Source organism: Convolutriloba macropyga, chromosome 2, assembly GCF_964194025.1.
Source record: "Convolutriloba macropyga chromosome 2, txConMacr16.3, whole genome shotgun sequence".
NCBI classification, from domain to species: Eukaryota; Metazoa; Xenacoelomorpha; order Acoela; family Convolutidae; genus Convolutriloba; species Convolutriloba macropyga.
Genome location: NC_134469.1, coordinates 56,195,491 through 56,216,003, shown reverse-complemented (window position 1 = coordinate 56,216,003; position 20,513 = coordinate 56,195,491). Strand labels below are relative to the sequence as shown.

The 20,513-nt window shown below is 34.3% G+C and overlaps 1 protein-coding gene across 1 annotated transcript; it reads left to right on the top strand.

Moving 5' to 3' along the window:
* Positions 1-3,159: 3,159 nt before the first annotated feature.
* Positions 3,160-9,314, top strand: LOC142335365 (uncharacterized). The gene is made up of 2 exons (XM_075383826.1): positions 3,160-3,951; positions 7,938-9,314. The coding sequence occupies exons 1-2, from the start codon at positions 3,477-3,479 to the stop codon at positions 8,987-8,989; spliced, it is 1,527 nt and encodes a 508-aa protein (XP_075239941.1). The 5' UTR covers positions 3,160-3,476; the 3' UTR covers positions 8,990-9,314.
* Positions 9,315-20,513: the final 11,199 nt, after the last annotated feature.

Sequence of the window (20,513 nt, the reverse complement as noted above, 5' to 3'; positions counted from 1 at the left end):
GGACACAACTAAAGTTTCACAGTGGAATCACGTGAGTGGTATTAACAATCCAGCTGACATCGGGACACGAGCGATCAATGTTGACGAACTTTAGAGAAGCGAATGTCTCACTGGGCCGGCCTGGTTGAAGCAACGAGAGAACGAATGGCCTGAACAGTTGAAATTAACATTTGCTTCAGACGAACAAAACGACGAAATGGTCTTCTCAGCAAAGGTTGAAGAGAAGAAGCCGATGATTCAGTGGGAATGATTTAGCAGTTTTAATCGACTAGTAAATACAATGGCATACGTACAGCGCGTATTTATAAAACACAATTGGGCAACAAAAACACTAAGTGTTGAAGAAAGAGAGGGTGCACAAGCAAGCATCCTCAGACTACTGCAGCGAGAACAGTTTGCTGAAGAGATGAAATCTCTCAAGGTTGAAAAGGAATTTCCGAAAAACAGCAAAATCCTCCAGTTTTCACCATTCATTGACCAGCAAGGACTTATTCGTGCCCAGGGCAGAATAGGTAAAAGTCAATTGAACTTCGAAACCAAGCATCCAATACTGTTACATTGGAAGCACCATGTAGTTGAATTATTCTTGCAAAATGAACATAAGAATAGTCATCACGAAGGTACTGAACATGTCAGAAACATAGTTCAGCAGAAATTTTGGATCCTAGGCATACGAAATGCTTTGAGATCGATCAAAAACAAATGCATTAGATGTCAAAAGGGAAGAGCCCAAACAAAGGCACCAGTAATGGCAGATCTACCTGAAGAAAGATTAGTCGCATCAACAGTGTTCTCGAATGTGGGCGTAGACCATTTTGGACCGTTCACAGTAAAGATTGGTCGAAGAAACGAAAAGCGTTTGTGCTGTCTATTCATATGCCTTACTGTACGTGCGGTACATATAGTGATCGTACCAAAACTAGACACTGATTGTTGTCTGAACGCAATTATGCGATTCATTGCACGAAGAGGCAAACCAGTCAAAAAGATTAGCGATAACAGGACAAACTTCGTTGGAGCTGAAAAAGAACTGGCAGAGTATATAGCAGCATGGACCAAGGTGCGAATTGAAGAACATCTGATTCAACAAGGTATCAGATGAACGTTCAACCCACCTGCAGCACCACACTTTGGAGGAGTGTGGGAAAGACTGGTTAGGAGTTGCAAGAAGGCAATGTACGCAGTGCTGGGCAATCGATCAGTCACGGAAGATGTTCTGTCAACCACGATGTGTCTTGTTGAACAGACGTTGAATGCTAGACCGCTGACGCCGGTCAGTTCTGATGCTACCGATTCAGAAGCTATTACTCCAAACCATTTTCTACTTGGCAACAAGAACCTTTGTTTACCGTATCTATCAGGTGCAGAGCAATTTGTTGATCATAGAAAGCTCTTCTGACAAAGATAAGCTTACGCAGACCTCATCTGGGACAGATTCCGAAAAGAGTACTTGCCAACGTTGAACAGTCGTAAGAAATGGCAGACCATAACGGACAGAAGTCTTCAGCAGGGTGATCTTGTGTCGTTAGTGGAAGACAGTGACAAACGTGGATATTACGATCTGGGTCGAATAACCGAAACATTTGAAGGTTCCGACGGAGTGATTCGATCAGCGAATCCGAACGAAAGATGGATACTACAAGAGACCAGTAGTGAAGCTCGCTCCAGTACTATCAATGGACGAAGATGTTTTCACGAAGGAAAACAGGGCCGGTGATGTTGGAGCTGAGCTCGCTAAGCTTGCGTAGGCGGGAAAATAGAAACAAAACACTTTCTGTTGTCCTAGTCATTTAATAGTTATAGTTATAGTTCTAGTTCTGGTTACAGTTTGTCACGTGAGAAAAAAGAGAAAAAGGGGAAATAACAAAAGCAACACACAGAACTCAACGTAGCAGCCGCAGAAAACGGCTTAAAGTATAACTCAGCAAAATATTGCAAAAACAAATTGTCTTGAGCAGTAAATAACGTGTTACTGTGTCTTTAACTAGAAATATTCCTGAGCAGTAAATTGTTACTGTGTCTTGTATTCAAAATATTCTTCTTGAGCAGTAAGTTCTGTTACTGTGTCTTGCATCAACGAATTATTGGAGATGAAATTCAATTGTTACAACCCCAACTTCTGGTATTCGCAACTTGTGAGTACAAACAGCAAAAGCCAACTTAAGTTTAAATTTAAATATTTTTGCACAAACAGGTCTTAGAGATATATCTTTGTCTTCGATTTGTTTTTTCTATCGGATTGAACTGGTATACATAAAGAGATCCCGTATTGTGTGATCTGTAGCAATCCAGTTCAAATTGATAGTTGAAAAAACTAAGATCAGCGAATAGTTACGAACTAAAGTAGTTAATGCAACGGTAAGTACAGCAGATTTTGTAACCACTCAGAACGAACTGGGTGGTGTAAAACTTTCTTTGTGGAACACAAGGAGAGCAGCCGTTACAAAACTCAAACACATTTCGATAATTTTTAAGGACAAAAAATAAGAAAACACCACCAGGCAGAAATCATGCTGACTTTCCTGCTTAAGTAAGATAGGATATTTATTTTTTTTACCTTTTTCAAGCTTAAGTATGATAGGCATGTTAAAAGTTAGAATTTTGCTGCAGAAACGGGCTGGGTTGCAAATATGCGTTGAGCACAGAATCTTGTGACCAAGTTGAAACCAATTTTTGGCCAAAAAGTTGACCATTACAGTTTTCATCTGAGAAAAATATTTGACATGAGAAAAATAGTTATAATGGCCGCCAATTCACAAGTTTTTTTTTCTCTTTTGAAGCTGGTTGAAATGGTTGAGTTAAGGAAAGGCGGATAACTCACAATAGTTAAGATGACAAAAAGGCTTTTATGGTAAAGTTACCTCAATTTTATTTAGTAGGTAGGGTCAATTTTGTAGGTTTGTTGTCAGAAACCGCTCACTATTTGGTGTTTTTAAATTTATCGCAGGTCATGTAGTTAGTGATTTTAGTTGTGTGTTTTCAATCGCTCTCATTTTTAATCTTTTTCGCTTTTCGCACAATATAGTATTGGAATGCTTTTCAACCTCTAGTGTTGTTTGGCCTCTATAGTTCTAAACTAAATCATCACTCTAAAAGTTGGTTTCGTTTCATTCAAAACCATACATGAGCCTTCTTCAGTAATAAATTATTCTACCGAGGCATAAGAGTAGAATCTTGAATCAAACATTTAGTATAATAAGCTCGTTTCAAAAAGCTTTTTTTTACTGTGAAGCTGATTTGACCGATAAAAAACCAAATGTTTTCTGAACAACCAGCCTCTCTTTGTTCATTTAAACTTTGAACTTAATTTTCAACGTGAAATTTTAAAGCAAGCATTTCTTTACGACCGAAAGTACATATTGAACTGATTACACTAGCACTAGATTACACTATCCTTGATTTTTTTTTTAAAAAAAGTTGGTCCACGTTGATTATAAGATTTTCTAACTAATTTTTGTGCTTTGAAAGGTTTTAAAATGAGTGCGTCCGAAAAAAGACAACTTCTGGGCCAGAACGACAAAAATACTTTGCTGGTGGTGCAAGGAGACAGTGAAAGACAATTGGTAATAACCAGCTCGACTTCACAAAAGTACAGTGCCAAAGACATTTTTGATAGAATAGGTTTTGGAAAAGCCCAACTTATAGCAACCCCAATTATATGTCTGGCATTTTTGAGTGGTTTTAGCACAATTCAACTCCAACCGTTCTTATCAGTTGTAATTTTTGTTAATCTTCAACTCACACACGCTCAGGATTCATTGTTGAGTTTTCTGCCCGGATTTGCTTGTGTTTTGGGCACATTTTATTTTGGGTATCTATGTGACATGATTGGTCGGAAGCGCACTCTATTACTGAGTGTGTTTTTGCTGCTCATTTTCAACCTTCTCACTTGTGTGTATGAGAATTACGTTTGGATCACAGTATGCAGATTTCTGGTCGGCCTCTCCAGAGGTAAAATAGTTAAACTGCTCATCTTCACTTGTATTGCTTTACTTGAAAAAGTAGTTGTTCTGACGTCACTTGGTGAAAAGATATGACTTTCAATATTTCTGTCCTTTTTAATTTCATTTTTGATCAAATTTTTTTAATGTAGGCCCATTTAATTTGATTATTTTGCCCATACGCTATTACCTTACGCATGCGCTGCTAGATTGCTTTATAAGACTCAAATTTTACAGTTTTAGTCTATTTTTTTTGCCGATTTACATAAAATCAGGATAAGTAGGCGCAAAATATTGTAAAATTTTATGCCAAGAACAAACATTAGATTATTAAACGGTCCATTAATCTCTTAAATTTCTTAAGACTCAATAGTCGCAGGTATTTGGCCTCATTTTATCCTTTATAGAAATGTATTATCAATTTTGCGACAATCGTTTTCCAATTTCAGTAACTCATGAGCCTTAGTATTGCATTATGTCATTTTTAGATTAGATTTCTCTTCAAAATAATGCAACGATCAATAATTTGATTTACTTTTTAAAATCACAGAGTGGTACAGCTGGCAAGACAAAAAAACACAGTTCGAATTATCAAGAAGTTTTTGCAGGAAATAGAAAAATAGATTCAAAGAAATTAGTTTTTAAAGATTGGACTAAGTGCTTCTGCATATTCATTTCTTATTTTCAATTATTTTATAAAAATTCTTTAGCAGCAGTATTTTGAACTTTTCCAAGCCGCAGTGTATGAAAAATTTGCATAATAAGTGATAAACAATTAACCATTTTTTGGAGGGAGGAACAATATGCTCAACAGGTTTATTTGTTCAGTCAAATTTGGACAATTGATACATTTTTCATAGAGAATTTTGAGTGGTATCACTAGAAAGCTCAAGCATAGAGTATAGAATTACATTTTTTGTCGAATTTCATTGTTCAAGGTTTAAGATTTATTGTAAAAATTTTTCATTTTAGTGGCGTTGTTCACATTTGTGATCGATGACGGCCAATTGTAAATTTTGCCCTTTCATGCTAGCGAATTTAATTGGTGTCACCCTCTCGAAGGGGTTTACTTTTACATAGGTGCCCTTTTTTACAGTCCAAAAATCCGGATTGTAATGGTGCTCTGTATCCTTGCGGTTTTTCAAGTTTATTTTTAGTTTGTTGATTGAATGGGATTGAACTGACAATTGGGAAATCTATTAATTAACAAAAGTATTGTGCTTCGTTGTCCTTTTTTTGTTGTGTCTGTTTATGAGGTATTGATACTAAATTTTGCAAAATTCCCAATTTCGTTCTTAAAATGTTTGTCATGGTTAAAGTTTTTGTTTATTCTTTGGGCATTGTAATTTTTCCAAAGTTTTTGTTTGCGTTAATGGGTTGATCATAATTGCACTTTTTTCCTTTTGAGGACATTAGTTTCGAGAAGTTTATAGTTTTTTCAGTTTATTGACTATTTGGAACATCTGTTGTTGTTGTGCTTCTGTTTTTCTCTATGAGTTTGCCAGTTAGTAGTTCTATACTATCAAATTTGGAAGGTATTTGCTTTTTCAGTTTTTACAATTTTTTGTCATTTTTCAAGCTCCAGAGCTCATGTCGTCAAATGATTTCGATTAGTTCCAATTGATATAGAAAAGTTTCAGGAAAGTTATGGACTTTTTTCAGAAATAGCACTACTTTTCTTAGTTAAGTTAGCTAAAATATACACTCATTTAGGAAAAAAAATTAAAAATCTAATCAAAATTGAATAGTGGCCGCGCACATTTTGTAAAAGTGACCTGTTACTTTGAACACAATATAGTTCAAAACTTAACTTGAAAAAGTTATAGAGGTTGATTACAGAATTTGACTTTCTGTCTGTAAAAATTAATTATTACCTGATAAGATTGTTTTTTTTGTAATTGACAGAATTGCATGAGAGTTGGTTTCATGTTTGTCGTTTTTGCTTCTACCAAAGTTTACTCTAGTGAAATAGAGAAGTTTGATTTCATTTATCTTATATTAAAATTTTTTTGTAGAAACGTTTGTCGTTTTGTAAGAATATGTCGAAATGTAAAGTGACATTTTAAATATTTTTTAATATTTCGAATGTAGTTTATCTTGAGCTTCAAATAATTTTGTTAATTACTTTTGGCAGATTTTTAGACGGGCACGGTAATCAGGAAAAATACAGAAAAATTAAAATCCGAGTTCTTTATTTCATTGGAGTGAACTTTAGTACAGTTAAAAACGACAGACACGAAACCAACTCTCATGCAAATTTGTCATTTGAAAAAAAAAACGACTTAATCAAGTAACATTTAAGGTTCACAGAAAAAAAATAGATCTAGAAGTCAGCTTCATCATTTTTTTTCAGATTAATAGTCAATTATAATGTTTCAAAGTAACAAAATTATTTTTTTATCAAACTTGCGTGGCGTTTGATTAATTTTGATGAGATGACATAAGAGACCAATAGAGACACAAACAACAATATAAGCAACAAACTTTGTAAAAAATTAATGAAAAATTGCTGAAGTTGCTGCTTGAATATAACGTCCTCAATACCAAGCATGTGCTGTTAAATTCAACCTTTTAACGTATTTAGTCAAAACATTGAAAAAGTTTGATAAATATTTCAGAAAATGAAACATTTTACAAAAATTTCAACAGTTTTTTACTCATAAGTCAGCATTACCAATGGAAATTCCTCAAAAACAGACGTCAAAAAATAAAACATGCACAATGATTTCAGTGCTTGATATGAATATGAATTATATATAGCTGACATGTAAAATAAACAATATATTCTTTAGATGTTTATAAAAACAGCTTCTTTTGAATTCAAAATTTTTAGTGTGTAAATCCTCTATGAGAACAAAACTAGCCTTTTTATTGCTGTACGTCTATTTAGAACACGTAAATATTCCATATTAAGCATAAAATTGAGTTTTGAACCGCATTTTTTTTTCAAAATGTCTTAACTGGAACAAAATGACGAAAAATGTGGACAAAACTACTTCAAAGATCAAATATTCATATTTACATGTATAGAAATTGATCGCCTCAATAATTCCTGTAAATACCGAATTGAAAAAATTCTGTTTAAAATTCAATTCTATGCGTAAAGGGCTCTCTACGATGAATATATCGATCGGCCAAAATTGATTTAACAAAGAAACCCGACTACATAGTTCCTCCTCTCACTAAAAGTGGGGTCAGAACAGTTACATCAAATTTAAAAAAAAAAAACGCAGAAATTAGCAGCTTTTCTAATTCTGTTATTTAAACAACGGTTTCAAACAGTTTTAATCAAAGTTCATTAAACATGCAAGGTGAAGAAGCGGATAAAAATGAAACATAAAATTGACTACTAATAAAAATCAGCCACAATTTTATTTACAAAATTCAATTTGTTTCTGAGGTTCTGTTCCACTACTTTACTCCCAAAGTCTAATGCTTACGAAAGGTTTCAGATTATAGTAACGTAACACTCATGCCAATTTGAGAGCACAGAAGAACTGGAAGGGGGTTGGAAGAAGGATTTAGAAGGTGACAGAAGAATTAGAGGTCATCCTAAGACAACAACTTGGGTTTGGTTCGAAGTGCATGAGTTAAAAAACAGCCGAAGCTGTCAGACTTTAAACAGACTGCCACAGATGTACCGAAAATTAAAAAAAGTAATACAAGGTAATAAAAGTAAGCTCGAGAACCTTAAATTTAGGGAACGTCTGGGGGATAGAAATTTGGAAAATTTTGTTTCGAATTTTAGCTCCCGTACCAATAGCATGACCCCAAAATTTTTTCGGGTCTTTCCCATAATACCCACAAGACGTTAGGCTTTGAGATATGTGTACAAAACTGTCTTGTGAGCAATTTGGCGTGCGATTGCGGAGAAGCGGGAAAAGCTGGGGCACTTTTACAACTGCTAATTTATTTCTTACCAGTCATAACCAATTAAATAGTATTATTAAACGTGTTCTCAGCCTACTTTAGCGTAGAAACTGTTCTTTTTCACAGGTACGGTCACAATTTCATCTTTGTATTTGGCCGAAATATTTCCTTCCAAGTACCTCTATCTTTCGCCCATAATTGGACAGCAGGTAGCTGGTACGGTGGTAGGCGAAACCCTGTCAATTGTAGTTGCATTCTTCCTTCTGGCGGATAATGGTTATCCTTGGCAGTATTACCTCATCGCAATGTCTGTGCCTATGATCCTGTTTATAATAGTGGCACCGCCATTGCTAGAAGAAACACCGCAGTATCACCTTGATAACAATGACCAGGACAAAGCGAGACAAATCATGCAACGATGGGCCAATGAAAATGGATGGCAAATTCCTGATGACATTCACTTCTGTGCCAGAAGAGACAAACAGAAGAAAAAAGACAGAGAACAATGGAAGCGATTTTGGCAGGTCCTCACAAAGCCTCTCTTCCTAAAAAATTTCACATGTATCGTGGTCATCAATGGAACAGGACGAGCATTGTGTGATGGACTTAACTTCGTGTTATCCCAACTGCTTTACGTTGAGGGTGAGAGTGGTGACTATTGCGGTGGAATTCAAACCCAGACATACTTCTTGTCTAAACTGGATTTCTTCCACTTGATACTCTCACAAATTGTCAGTGTGTTCACTGTCATCCTAGCAGTCCCATTAATGCACAAGGGTGTTTCAACCAAGATTCTATCCGTGATCTGTTTCTCAATTTGTGTGCCTTTTATACTTGCACTGTACTTTTGCCCAAAACCCCACATTGCCTTTGCTTTCTTGACTATAACCAGAGTATGTTGTCAATTATGTAATTTGTCTGCTACACTCGCTTTGGTGGACATTATTATACCATCGGAAGTTCGAGGCACAATGCTGGGTCTAGCGAACTCTTTGCGAACAGCACCCTTGCCTATATACTCGACACTAACTACCTTACTTGCAAAGTACTCTCACCATTACGTCACCACGGTCAACCTTTTCTTTATCCTTTCTGGGCTGATTGCTGCTTTGATCTTGCCAATAGATTATAATGACGGATTAAGAGATGAAGATGAAAATGAAGAAAACGGAGAATAAAAAATATATTAAAATCTCACGGTCAAAGCATTATCACAGAACTTTCTATTCAGACCTTAAACAATGCTCCTTAACCCAGTCAAGATCGATGATTTGATTTGTATCATTATTTTTTAACTTTTAATTTTAAATGCTGGAGATTCTTTGTAAAAGTGAATGAAGAACTTATTGAGTATTTTAGTCTTAACATAGATATACTATTTTCACACTTTTCTAATCTATTACAGGTCACACATTTTTAATTGTGTTTGCTTAAAAACTTGTACAGATTTAAATTTATCCTTGTCTCAAACTTGTCGATTTAAATTTACAGATATTACACTTATCCACTTTTTTAAAACTATTTTCGAAAACCTGTCATTTCCGCGCCTTGTTGGCAAAAAGTTTCTGATCAGGATACCTAAATACTTTGGAGGTCTTATTTCAATTGAAAACGACAAAGCAGTTTAAATATTTGTATGTAGAGATCAATTTTCCCTACTGAGGAAATTTTTGAAGCAGAGAGGCGAAAGAAGATAAATTGTTAACAACGAACTTTTTTTACTTGTCATCGGTGTTTTCCTTTCGGCTCCCGTGGATCAAACACGATAGAGATTTTAAGTAATCGAATACCCAGTATAATCAGCCGATTATCGGACCATCTGAGAGGCCAAATCAAACACCTGCAAAAGCTCTCCATGTAAATCGACCATCAAATATAAGCTTATTCATCATCAAGTTAACGCAAAAACAAAATGAAGTCAATCGCACTAAAACTATTTACCAATGACAACCATTCACACTTCTATTTAGAGATCATGATAAGCTCTCTTGAAATTTTGTTTTCAGACCGACTTCAGATTTCAGCGTTTTTCATGGTTTCATTAATTCTCAAATCTCCAAATTAATCAATGAATGTCATAAAATCATTATAATTTCTTTTCATGTTATGGTAGTTATTCAATAATAAAAATTTAAAACTTAATACTGATCATTTCTAGCTTGGTAAAAATTATATAGGGGCTCCATGAAAACGTTTTTCCTGTCTGAAAAGGTGACTTCCAAAATAGCTTTTCATAGAGCAGTTTTTCTGAAAACTTTTTGCTTCAAAATTATGCAATAAAAATTTTAAAAAAATTGCATGTAATTTACCTGAATGGCTTGCAGGTAAGCAACTTTGGGGAAAATAGTGCAGGTAAATTTTACCTGCACATGGCTTTACCTGCACACTGTTCAGGTAAAATTACCTATACATCATTTAGTGTCGGCAAATGTTGTAAGAGAGCAATAAAAGTTTCAACACAGGAAGGCCATTTCGGAAGGAGGACTAAAACTCCCCAAATCAATCTATGTACTATTCCATAACAATGTGCATTCAATTAAAACTTCATTAAATCAGACAAAGATATTTGTCGTGGACTAAATGTACTCTACTGAAACACGATTAGTAGTGGGATAGACATAGACACAAAGTGTTTTATCGCAGCCAAAATTGTTGCAACGCAAAATCTAAAGAGAAAATTGATTCATTTGGCTTATGCTTATTACAACGCAAAACCACGGAGGACGGAAGAGGAAATGACCGCACTCTAAAAAGTGAAATTATTATTGACATTTGGGTAAGACAAAACAGTTTTAAAGCTCTATTTCTTATCGCTGAGAAATATCGCTGGTGCAATGATACCTTTTTTAGACCCGAAGCAACCAGGAGAAACTCACATCGTGACCCGGCTCATCATTTACCTGAAATCCCAGATGGGGACTCGGAAATCTTAATTACTAATCCCACATTTTTCAGCGGAGAAAATTTAAGAAAAACGGGAAAAATCGTGGAGGAATGTTTCAAAACATTATTGAGATGTCAGCCCCACTAGCAAATCCAAGCTAATAACATGTAAAAGAGCCCCAAGAATTCACATCATCTGGTAAGCAAACCCATAATAGTGAAAACGCGGTACCCGTAATTGTACAAATTCTAAATTAGCTTAATCGATTCAGGACACTAGCTGGACCTTGCTTGGCCAATAAAACTCTGTGACCCTTTTCGGGTTTCAATTCATTTGGAGCTACAGTGTGAGGTTCAAATAGTGACGCGCGAAAAAGACTTTGTGTTTTTAAATTAGCTTTCGCGCTACATAAACTTCTATATCGCCTTTATGGGAGGACGCCTGTAGAGCCGAATGGGCGCAGAGCAGAATACGATAAAAGTATAAAAGTAGAATATTCCGCAAGGTCGATCTTAAACGCATCAGAGCATTAGAATAAAGGCATTTTTTGTGACTCCTGAGTCCAAATTTAAGCATTTGAATCTGAGACTCGTCCTGAGATTGATTTGATGTAAACTGTACAATATGCATACTATATTCATGTCATATATATTTTTAAAAGAATTGAATCGCTCGCAAAATGAAATGCAGAGCGGAGTTCAAACTTTGATAAATTCTTTAAAAAAGACATCTATGCAATACAGAAGGTTGATACCAGTGAGCTCAAAATAATTTATTTCACTACAATGAACACATAAACAAACGAAGCGACAGACATGAAACCAAATATAAATGCAAATTCTCAAGTAGGCAAATACAATTTTATCAAGTGAACATCTAATTTTACCAAAAATTATGAAATTAAGATCCAATATAAATTATCTATCCCGTTTTTACATTAAATCCCATGCTATAATATCTTTTAAGTAACCAGTAGCCACTATTATTTTCAATTACATTTTACATTCTCAATATAAACTTACAAGTGAGCGCAGAAATGAAAAAAATGACCTCTGCACTCATCTATAGATATAAATCGAGAACGAAGAATCAGTTCAAAATTATATAGAGGTTAATCAAATTATATAATCACGAATGATAGTCACAAATCATATTACTGTTGTTTATTCTTGCAAATTATTTAATGATTGTTCTAGCAAGTTGGTTGTCAATTCATTTAAACACACATATGCAAAAATCCTAAACAGAGAAAATCCTGATCAAGAACAAAACTTCATTTAAAAACTTTGTAGCTGAAAATCAAAACGAGTTAACCATTACACACTTACAGTAAAATTCACAAAAAAAACCGAAATTAACACCTTTAGTTTCCCCGACACCAATTCAGACAACAGCATCTATGAACAATTCTGACAAATCAGTCGTTTTTATAAGACGTAGTAGTTCATATTTGTAATATAAACTTTGAGAGATTCCTAAGAAAGAAAATAGGCGTAAAGAAAAAAATATTCAAAACTTGTTATATGAAAGCTAAGAAAAGGAATAATAGAAAATTGAATTATAGAAAAAAGGATTAACAGATGTTATGTGAAAATTAATAAAATTTTCACTTTTCAAAACATCAATTTTGGCATACAGACTATTAAATTTTCAAAATAAGAAAAATGAGATGTAGATAACCAGATTAATCTCGTTTCCGAACTGAATTTCAAACTGTAAGGTCTCTCTAGTTAAATTTTCATTATCCTTGGATTGGCTTTGCCTCAAATAATTTCTATTAGATCACAAAAACTCAATTAAGGATGTTATTGGATTGCGAATTTAAAAATGTCACCTCGCTACTATTTAAAAATTCAAAATGCTAATGCAAAATCAAATAGAGATCACTCAAATTAGATAATCACACACTAGCTCTTTTGAACAAAATTGGAAATGGTGAACAGAACTCCAGTTTCCCAGAAGCTTTGTGTTAGAATATCAACAACCATATGCAACTCACAAAAAAATAGATACTCAAACTGAAAAAAAGAGCAAACTGGCCTAATTGAGAGCGAAGCAGTTAGAGCTTCCTGTTAATCAAAAGTACTTGGAAGTCGCCGAAACAGTATTCGGAATCAAATTTTTTATTACATAATCTATAATTTCCTTTCAAAGAAACTTGAAACCATTGGCTCTCAAATGAATTCACTCCGAAGTTTCTATCATGCTTGCATGGAAGGCAAGTTTTTCTTCTAAGCAAGCAGAATAATTGGAAAATTCAATTTTAAAAAGAAAACAAAGTTTAATCAAGTAATCAAAGGGGTGAAATATAGAATATTGACAAAACTGTAAAGATAATTTGCTTCAGTATTGCACCTATAATAAGCCATTAAAACCATAGGATTTTCATCAATTAGTTATCATTTTTTATTGATATTTGGCTGAATTCTGACTTATATAGGCTTTGATAAATGAGGCAAAAAACTACAAAAACGATCAGAAAAAGCTCACTAAATTTCTTTCAAATTATTTACTCTCAGTTCATGAAAAAATTTTGGCAAAGATCTCAAGCGCACAATAAGTTTACTGAATTCCTTTTTGAAATCATTGAAAGCTTTCATTACTCACACTGTAGCGAATTGCAGAAAAATCTACTATAACCGAAACTCAAAATTTTGCCGAAAAGAAATTAGTTTCTAGAAATGATATGAAAGCCTTTAACTACAAGATTAGAAAAATTTGCGTTATTTGAAACACCCTAGAACTTCACTGAAAATTTGTCAGCTTTGGGACTCACCAGAAAATCTTATATTCAGCTTTAAAATAAATGCTTCGCAATTAGTACAACTTGCGAAAAATTTGCAAAAAACAAAACAAGTTAAACGAAGGCAAAACTAAGAACGAAAAAAATGCTAGAGCAGAAAATCTAGATCCAAATCCATGTCTATTGAACTCTAAAAAACTACGATGAGACAAAAATGTCCTCAAGTAAGGCAGGGTTAAAAAACCCTTGATAAATCTAAATTCGTAGCATAATTGGGTACAATTCGACAAACAATTTTGAAAAAAAAAGGCCAAAAAAAATTTTCACAAAAATCAAAAAGTTTACGTGTAATTTTTTTAGAGTGCAAACAAACAACATTACCCACACAACAGACAAAAATTGCATAATCTGGACGATTACCTTACAATGGGACACGTGTATTTGCCTCCTACTGTCACCCTTGTGACCCAGCATCAGTTCCCAGCAACAAACGTTTTTCAAGAAGAAACAAAAACAAATTAAAAGACTAGGAAATATACTCAGTAAAAACAGATCTCGAACTATTCCAGCGAACGTTTTTCCACTAAATGTAACTTTTTTAGGATGCTGAATGTGACATGAACACATAAAAAAATTTACGAAGACACTTTTTTAATATTTCAAGTTTTTAACTATTTTCTAACCAATAAGTACATTTTCACCATATTTTGCGTTGTTGAAAATTGATTGTTTCTATCCAAAGAGAACTCTATTTTTTTGAAAAATTTTTGACGTTTGTCAAGTTCGTTTTTACTGAGAGAATATCTGAACTTCTATCGCATCATTAAAGCTACAAGCTAATATTTTTCTTAGTTGACTGATCTACTCATTACTGAAGACAGAAACGATAGGAAAACATCAGCGACTGGCGAGGAAGCAAAATAGAAAAAGCATGGGCTAAAGTGGAGCAGAAAGTTCAGAATGAGGGGGTGGGGTTTCGAAGCTTCCACTTCTTGGTTAAAAGTAGGTGTCGTTAACCACTAAGCTTCAAGGCTATGTCCCCCTTCGCTCACAATCGGTTTTTTACAACTAGACCTAAATTTCTAATGCGTGCAATTTGGATCACACGAAAAAACAGTCGACTTTGCAAAATGCTCTTGAGAAGTGAAATCAGAGAAATGTTCTGGATATAGACGTAATTACGAAAATTCCTTCTATTTTCATTCGAGAGAAATTAACAATTTTAAAGAAACTCAATAAAAACTTACAAATGTTTCGATAAGAGCTAACTTTATAGCCAGCCAATTGTTTGCCAGCAGCGACGAACGCAGCCGCTTAGCATAACAAAACAACGTCCACAGTTCAAAAATTACAAATTTTATTTATGGAAATTTTCAGCCTCAAAAATTTTAAAATCACAAGTTCTCCCAAGAGCAATTCACATCAGAGTTTATGTTCACCACAAAAATGAAAGCATCGCACTTAGTGCACTTTGCAAAAAAGATCCCAAAAAAGTAAAACAGAACTCAAATGAAGGCAAAACTATGAACGAAAAAATGTTAGAAACAAAAATCAAGATCCAAATCGAAGTCTATTAAATTCTAAGGAAAATACGATGGGACAAAATCAACTTAATTTTGCTGGAGGGTTACAAAACCCGTCAAAGCTTAAATTGGTAGCAAAGCTGAGCACAATTTGACACAAAATTGTAAAAAGTGGTCAAAAAAACCTTTTAACAAAATTTTAAATTTTCCTGCAGTTTTTTAGAGTGTACGCAAACATCAACACCCACACAAACCTCGAAAAATTGCATAATCTGGACAATCACTCTACGGTGGGACACATGTATGTGCCTGCTACTGTCACCTTTGCGACCCGGCATCAGTTCGTAGCAATAAATCTTTTTCAAAGAAAAACAAAAAAAAAATAAATCTAGGAAACGTTCTTAGTAAAAACAAGTCTCACATTTTCCCAGCAAAAGCTTTTCAACAGAATATAGTTTTTTAACGAAACTGAATGTTACAGGATTAAATTAAAAAATGTACGAAAAGAATTTTCAAAGTTTCAAGTCTGTAATCATTTTCTAAACTATAAGTACATTTTCCCCAAAATTCGCGGTGTGGCAAATTGATTGTCTCCATCCAGAAAGAACTCCATTTTTTAAAAAAAATTTTGCCGTCGTTTGTCAAGTTTGTTTTTACTAACAGAAAACCTGAACTTCTGTCGGATCATTTAAGTTACAAGCTAATACTTTTCACAGTTGACTGACCTATTCATTACTGAAGACAGAAACGATAGGAAAACATCAACAGACTGGCGCCTGACGGAAACCTCGCGAGCAACTGACGAGGAATAAAAATAGAAAAAGCATGCGCTAGCGACATTTTCATGGTTCAAAAAATTCCGAATCGGGTCGGGGGTTGAAGTTTCCACCCCTTGGCTAATAGTCAGTGTCGTTAATTATTAAGCTACAAGGGCTATGTCCGTCTTTGCTCACAGTCGGTTTTATTTTAGATCTCTTAACTTTCTAATGCATGCAAATTGGATCACACACGAAAAAATAGTCAGTCTTGCAAAGAGTTCCGGAGAAGTGAGTTCAGAGAAAAATTAAATATGTGTTTACGAAAATTCCTTCTAAATTCCTTCGAGAGAATTTAGCTTTTTAAAAGAAACTCAATAAAAATTGCGAGGAATCAAATTAGAAAAAGCATGGGCTAGCGACCTTTTTATGGTGCAAAAAGTTCAAAATAGGCGTGGGGTTTTCGAAGCTTCCACCTCTCTGTTAATAGTCGGTGTCGTTAACCACTAAGCTACAAGGCTATGTCCCCCTTTGCTCACAACCGGTTTTTTTTACAACTGGACTTAACTTTCTAATGCGTGCAATTTGAGTCACACGAAAAAACAGTCGATTTTGCAAAATGCTCTTGAGAAGTGAAATCAGAGAAATGATCTGGATATAGACGTGTTTCCGAAAATTCCTTCTATTTTCATTCAGTTTTCAAATAGTTAGGCACAATTTGACCCAAAAATTTAAAAATCATAAGTTATCCCGAGACCACTTCACATCAGAGTTTGTATTCACCACAAAAACAAATGCATCGCAATTAGTGCACTTTGCAAAAAAGATCGCAAAAAAGTAAAACAGAACTCAAATGAAGGCAAAACTAAGAACGAAAAATGTTAGAAACAAAAATCAAGATCCAAATCGAAGTCTATTAAATTCTAAGGAAAATACGATGGGACAAAATCAACTAAATTTCGCTGGAGGGTTACAAAACCCGTCAAAGCTTAAATTGGTAGCATAGCTGAGCACAATTTGACACAAAATTGTAAAAAGTGGTCAAAAAAACCTTTTAACAAAATTTTAAATTTTCCTGCAGTTTTTTAGAGTGTACGCAAACATCAACACCCACACAAACCTCGAAAAATTGCATAATCTGGACAATCACTCTACGGTGGGACACATATATGTGCCTGCTACTGTCACCTTTGCGACCCGGCATCAGTTCGTAGCAACAAATCTTTTTCAAAGAAAAACAAAAACAAATTAAAAACTAGTAAACTTAATTGTAAAAACAAATCTCGCTTTTTTTCAGCAATTGTTTTTTGAATGAATCTAACTTTTTAAAGAAGCAAAATGTGAAATGAATACAAAAATCCTTGCAAAAAGATTTTTTTAATATTTCAAGTGTTTAAACTTTTTCTAACCAATAAGTTCATTTCCCCCAAAATTTGCGATGTGGAAAATTGATTGTCTCTATCCAAAAAGAACGCTATTTTTTTGTTTTTGACGTTTGTCAAGTTCATTTTTATTATCAGAATATTTGAACCTCTGTCGGACCTTAAAAGTTGCAAGCTAATGCTTTTCACAGTTGACGGATCTATACATTACTGAAGACATAAACCTACTGGCGTCTGATGGACACCTCGCCAACGACTGGCGAGGAAGGAATTTAGAGGGGGCAAGGGATAGAGACACTATTGTTGTGCAACAATCTCAGACTTGGGGGGGGGTGGTTCGAAACTTCGACCTCTCGGTTAATAGTCGGTGTCGTTAATCACTAAGCTACACGGGCTATGACCCCCTTTGCTCACAACCGGTTTTTTTTACAACTAGACTTAATTTTCTAATGCGTGCAATTTGAGTCACACAAGACAATAGTCGATTTTGCAAAATTCTCTTGAGAAGTGAAATCAGAGAAATGATCTGGATATAGACGTGTTCCTTCTATTTTCATTCAGTTTTCAAATAGTTAGGCACAATTTGACCCAAAAATTTAAAAATCATAAGTTATCCCAAGACCACTTCACATCAGAGTTTGTATTCACCACAAAAACAAATGCTTTGCAATTAGTGCACGTTGCAAAAAGATCGCAAAAATATGAAATAGAACTCAATTGAAGGCAAAACTAAGAACGAAAAAAAGGCTAGAACCAAAAGTAAAGATCCAAATCCAAATCTATTATATTCTAAAAAAAAACGATTACACAAAATAAACTAAACATTGCTGAAAGGTTACAAAATCGTCAAAGTTTAAACTGTTAGCATACTTAGGCATAATTTGACACAAAATTTTGAAAAAAAGGCAAAAAATGAAATTTTTACAAAAAGTAGATGTTTACCTGCAATTTTTTCAGAGTGCACTCAAACATCAACACAAAACACAAAAAACTGCATAATCCGGACAATTAAATTACAATGGGATACATATATCTGCCTTCGACTGTCACCCTTGTGACCCAGCATCAGTTCCCAGCAACAAACGTTTTTCAAGAAGAAACAAAAACAAATTAAAAGACTAGGAAATATACTCAGTAAAAACAGATCTCGAACTATTCCAGCGAACGTTTTTCCACTAAATGTAACTTTTTTAGGATGCTGAATGTGACATGAACACATAAAAAAATTTACGAAGACACTTTTTTAATATTTCAAGTTTTTAACTATTTTCTAACCAATAAGTACATTTTCACCATATTTTGCGTTGTTGAAAATTGATTGTTTCTATCCAAAGAGAACTCTATTTTTTTGAAAAATTTTTGACGTTTGTCAAGTTCGTTTTTACTGAGAGAATATCTGAACTTCTATCGCATCATTAAAGCTACAAGCTAATATTTTTCTTAGTTGACTGATCTACTCATTACTGAAGACAGAAACAATAGGAAAACATCAGCGACTGGCGAGGAAGCAAAATAGAAAAAGCATGGGCTAAAGTGGAGCAAAAAGTTCAGAATGAGGGGGTGGGTTCCAATGCGTGCAATTTGAGTCACACGAAAAAACAGTCGATTTTGCAAAATGCTCTTGAGAAGTGAAATCAGAGAAATGATCTGGATATAGACGTGTTTACGAACATTCCTTCTATTTTCATTCAGTTTTCAAATAGTTAGGCACAATTTGACCCAAAAATTTAAAAATCATAAGTTATCCCAAGACCACTTCACATCAGAGTTTGTATTCACCACAAAAACAAATGCATCGCAATTAGTGCACTTTGCAAAAAAGATCGCAAAAAAGTAAAACAGAACTCAAATGAAGGCAAAACTAAGAACGAAAAAATGTTAGAAACAAAAATCAAGATCCAAATCGAAGTCTATTAAATTCTAAGGAACATACGATGGGACAAAATCAACTAAATTTTGCTGGAGGGTTACAAAACCCGTCAAAGTTTAAATTGGTAGCATAGATGAGCACAATTTGACACAAAATTGTAAAAAGTGGTCAAAAAAACCTTTTAACAAAATTTTAAATTTTCCTGCAGTTTTTTAGAGTGCACGCAATCATCAACACCCACACAAAACACAAAAATTTGCAGATTCTGGACGATCACTCTACGGTGGGACACATGTATCTGCCTCCAACAGTCATCTTCGTGACCCGGCATCACTTTGCAGCAACAAATCTTTTTCAAAAAAAAACGAAAACAAAATAAAAACCAGGAAACATTCTTAGTAAAAATATATCTTGCAATTTTTCAGCAAATCTTTTTCAATAGAATCTAGTTTTTTAAAGCAACTGAATGATACAGCAACACATTAAAAAATTTACGGAAAGAATTTTCAGTGTTTCAAGTCTTTTAACCTTTTCTAACTTGTAGGTACCCTTTCCCAATAATTTGAGGTGTGGAAAATTGATTGTCTCCATCCAAAGAGAACTTACTTTCTTTTAAAAAAATTGACGTTTGTCAAGTTTGTTTTTACAAACAGAATGCCTGAACTTCTGTAGGATAATTTAAGTTACAACTAATAGTTTTCACAGTTGAATGACCTATTCAATACTGACGACAGAAACGATAGGAAAACATCAACAGAGTGGCGCCTGACGGAAACCTCGCGAGCGACTGACGAGGAAGCAAAAGAGAAAAAGCATGGGCTAGCAAAATTTTTATGGTGCAAAAAGTTCGAAACAGCTGAGGGGGGTTTCGAAGCTTCCACCTTTCTGTTAATAGTCGGTGTTGTTAACCACTAAGCTACAAGGCTATGTCCGTCTTTGATCACAATCTGTTTTATTTTAGAACCAGACTTAATTTGTGAATGCGTTCATTTTGGATCACACAAAAAAAACAGTCGATTTTGCAAAATTCTCTTGAGAAGTGAAATCAGAGAAACGTTCTGGATATAGACGTGTTTACGAAAATTCCTTATTTTTATTCGAGAGAAAATAGCAATTTTAATGAAATTCAATGAAAACTTAAAAATGTTTCGATTAGAGCCAATTTTATAGCAGTTTGTTTGCCGGCAGCGACGAACGCAGCCGCTTAGCATAACAAAACAACCTTCCCAGTTTACAAAAACTACAAAGTTTAATGGAAACTTTCAGACTCAAAAATTTAGAAATCATGAGTCATCCCAAGACCACTTCACATCAGAGTTTGTATTCACCACAAAAACAAATGCATTGCAATTAGTGCACTTTGCAAAAAATTCGCAAAAATATAAAATAGAACTCAAATGAAGGCAAAACTAAGAACGAAAAAAAGGCTAGAACCAAAAGTAAAGTTCCAAATCCAAATCAATAAAATTCTAAAAAAAATACGATTAGACAATATAAACTAAACATTGCTGAAAGGTTACAAAAGCGTCAACGTTTAAACTGGTA

Excerpts from the sequence above, each read along its gene's own strand:
- LOC142335365 (XM_075383826.1), top strand. The coding sequence starts at position 3,477 with ATGAGTGCGTCCGAAAAAAGACAACTTCTGGGCCAGAACGACAAAAAT. Across the intron at positions 3,952-7,937 it reads TCTGGTCGGCCTCTCCAGAG|GTACGGTCACAATTTCATCT; the intron begins GTAAAATAGTTA and ends TCTTTTTCACAG.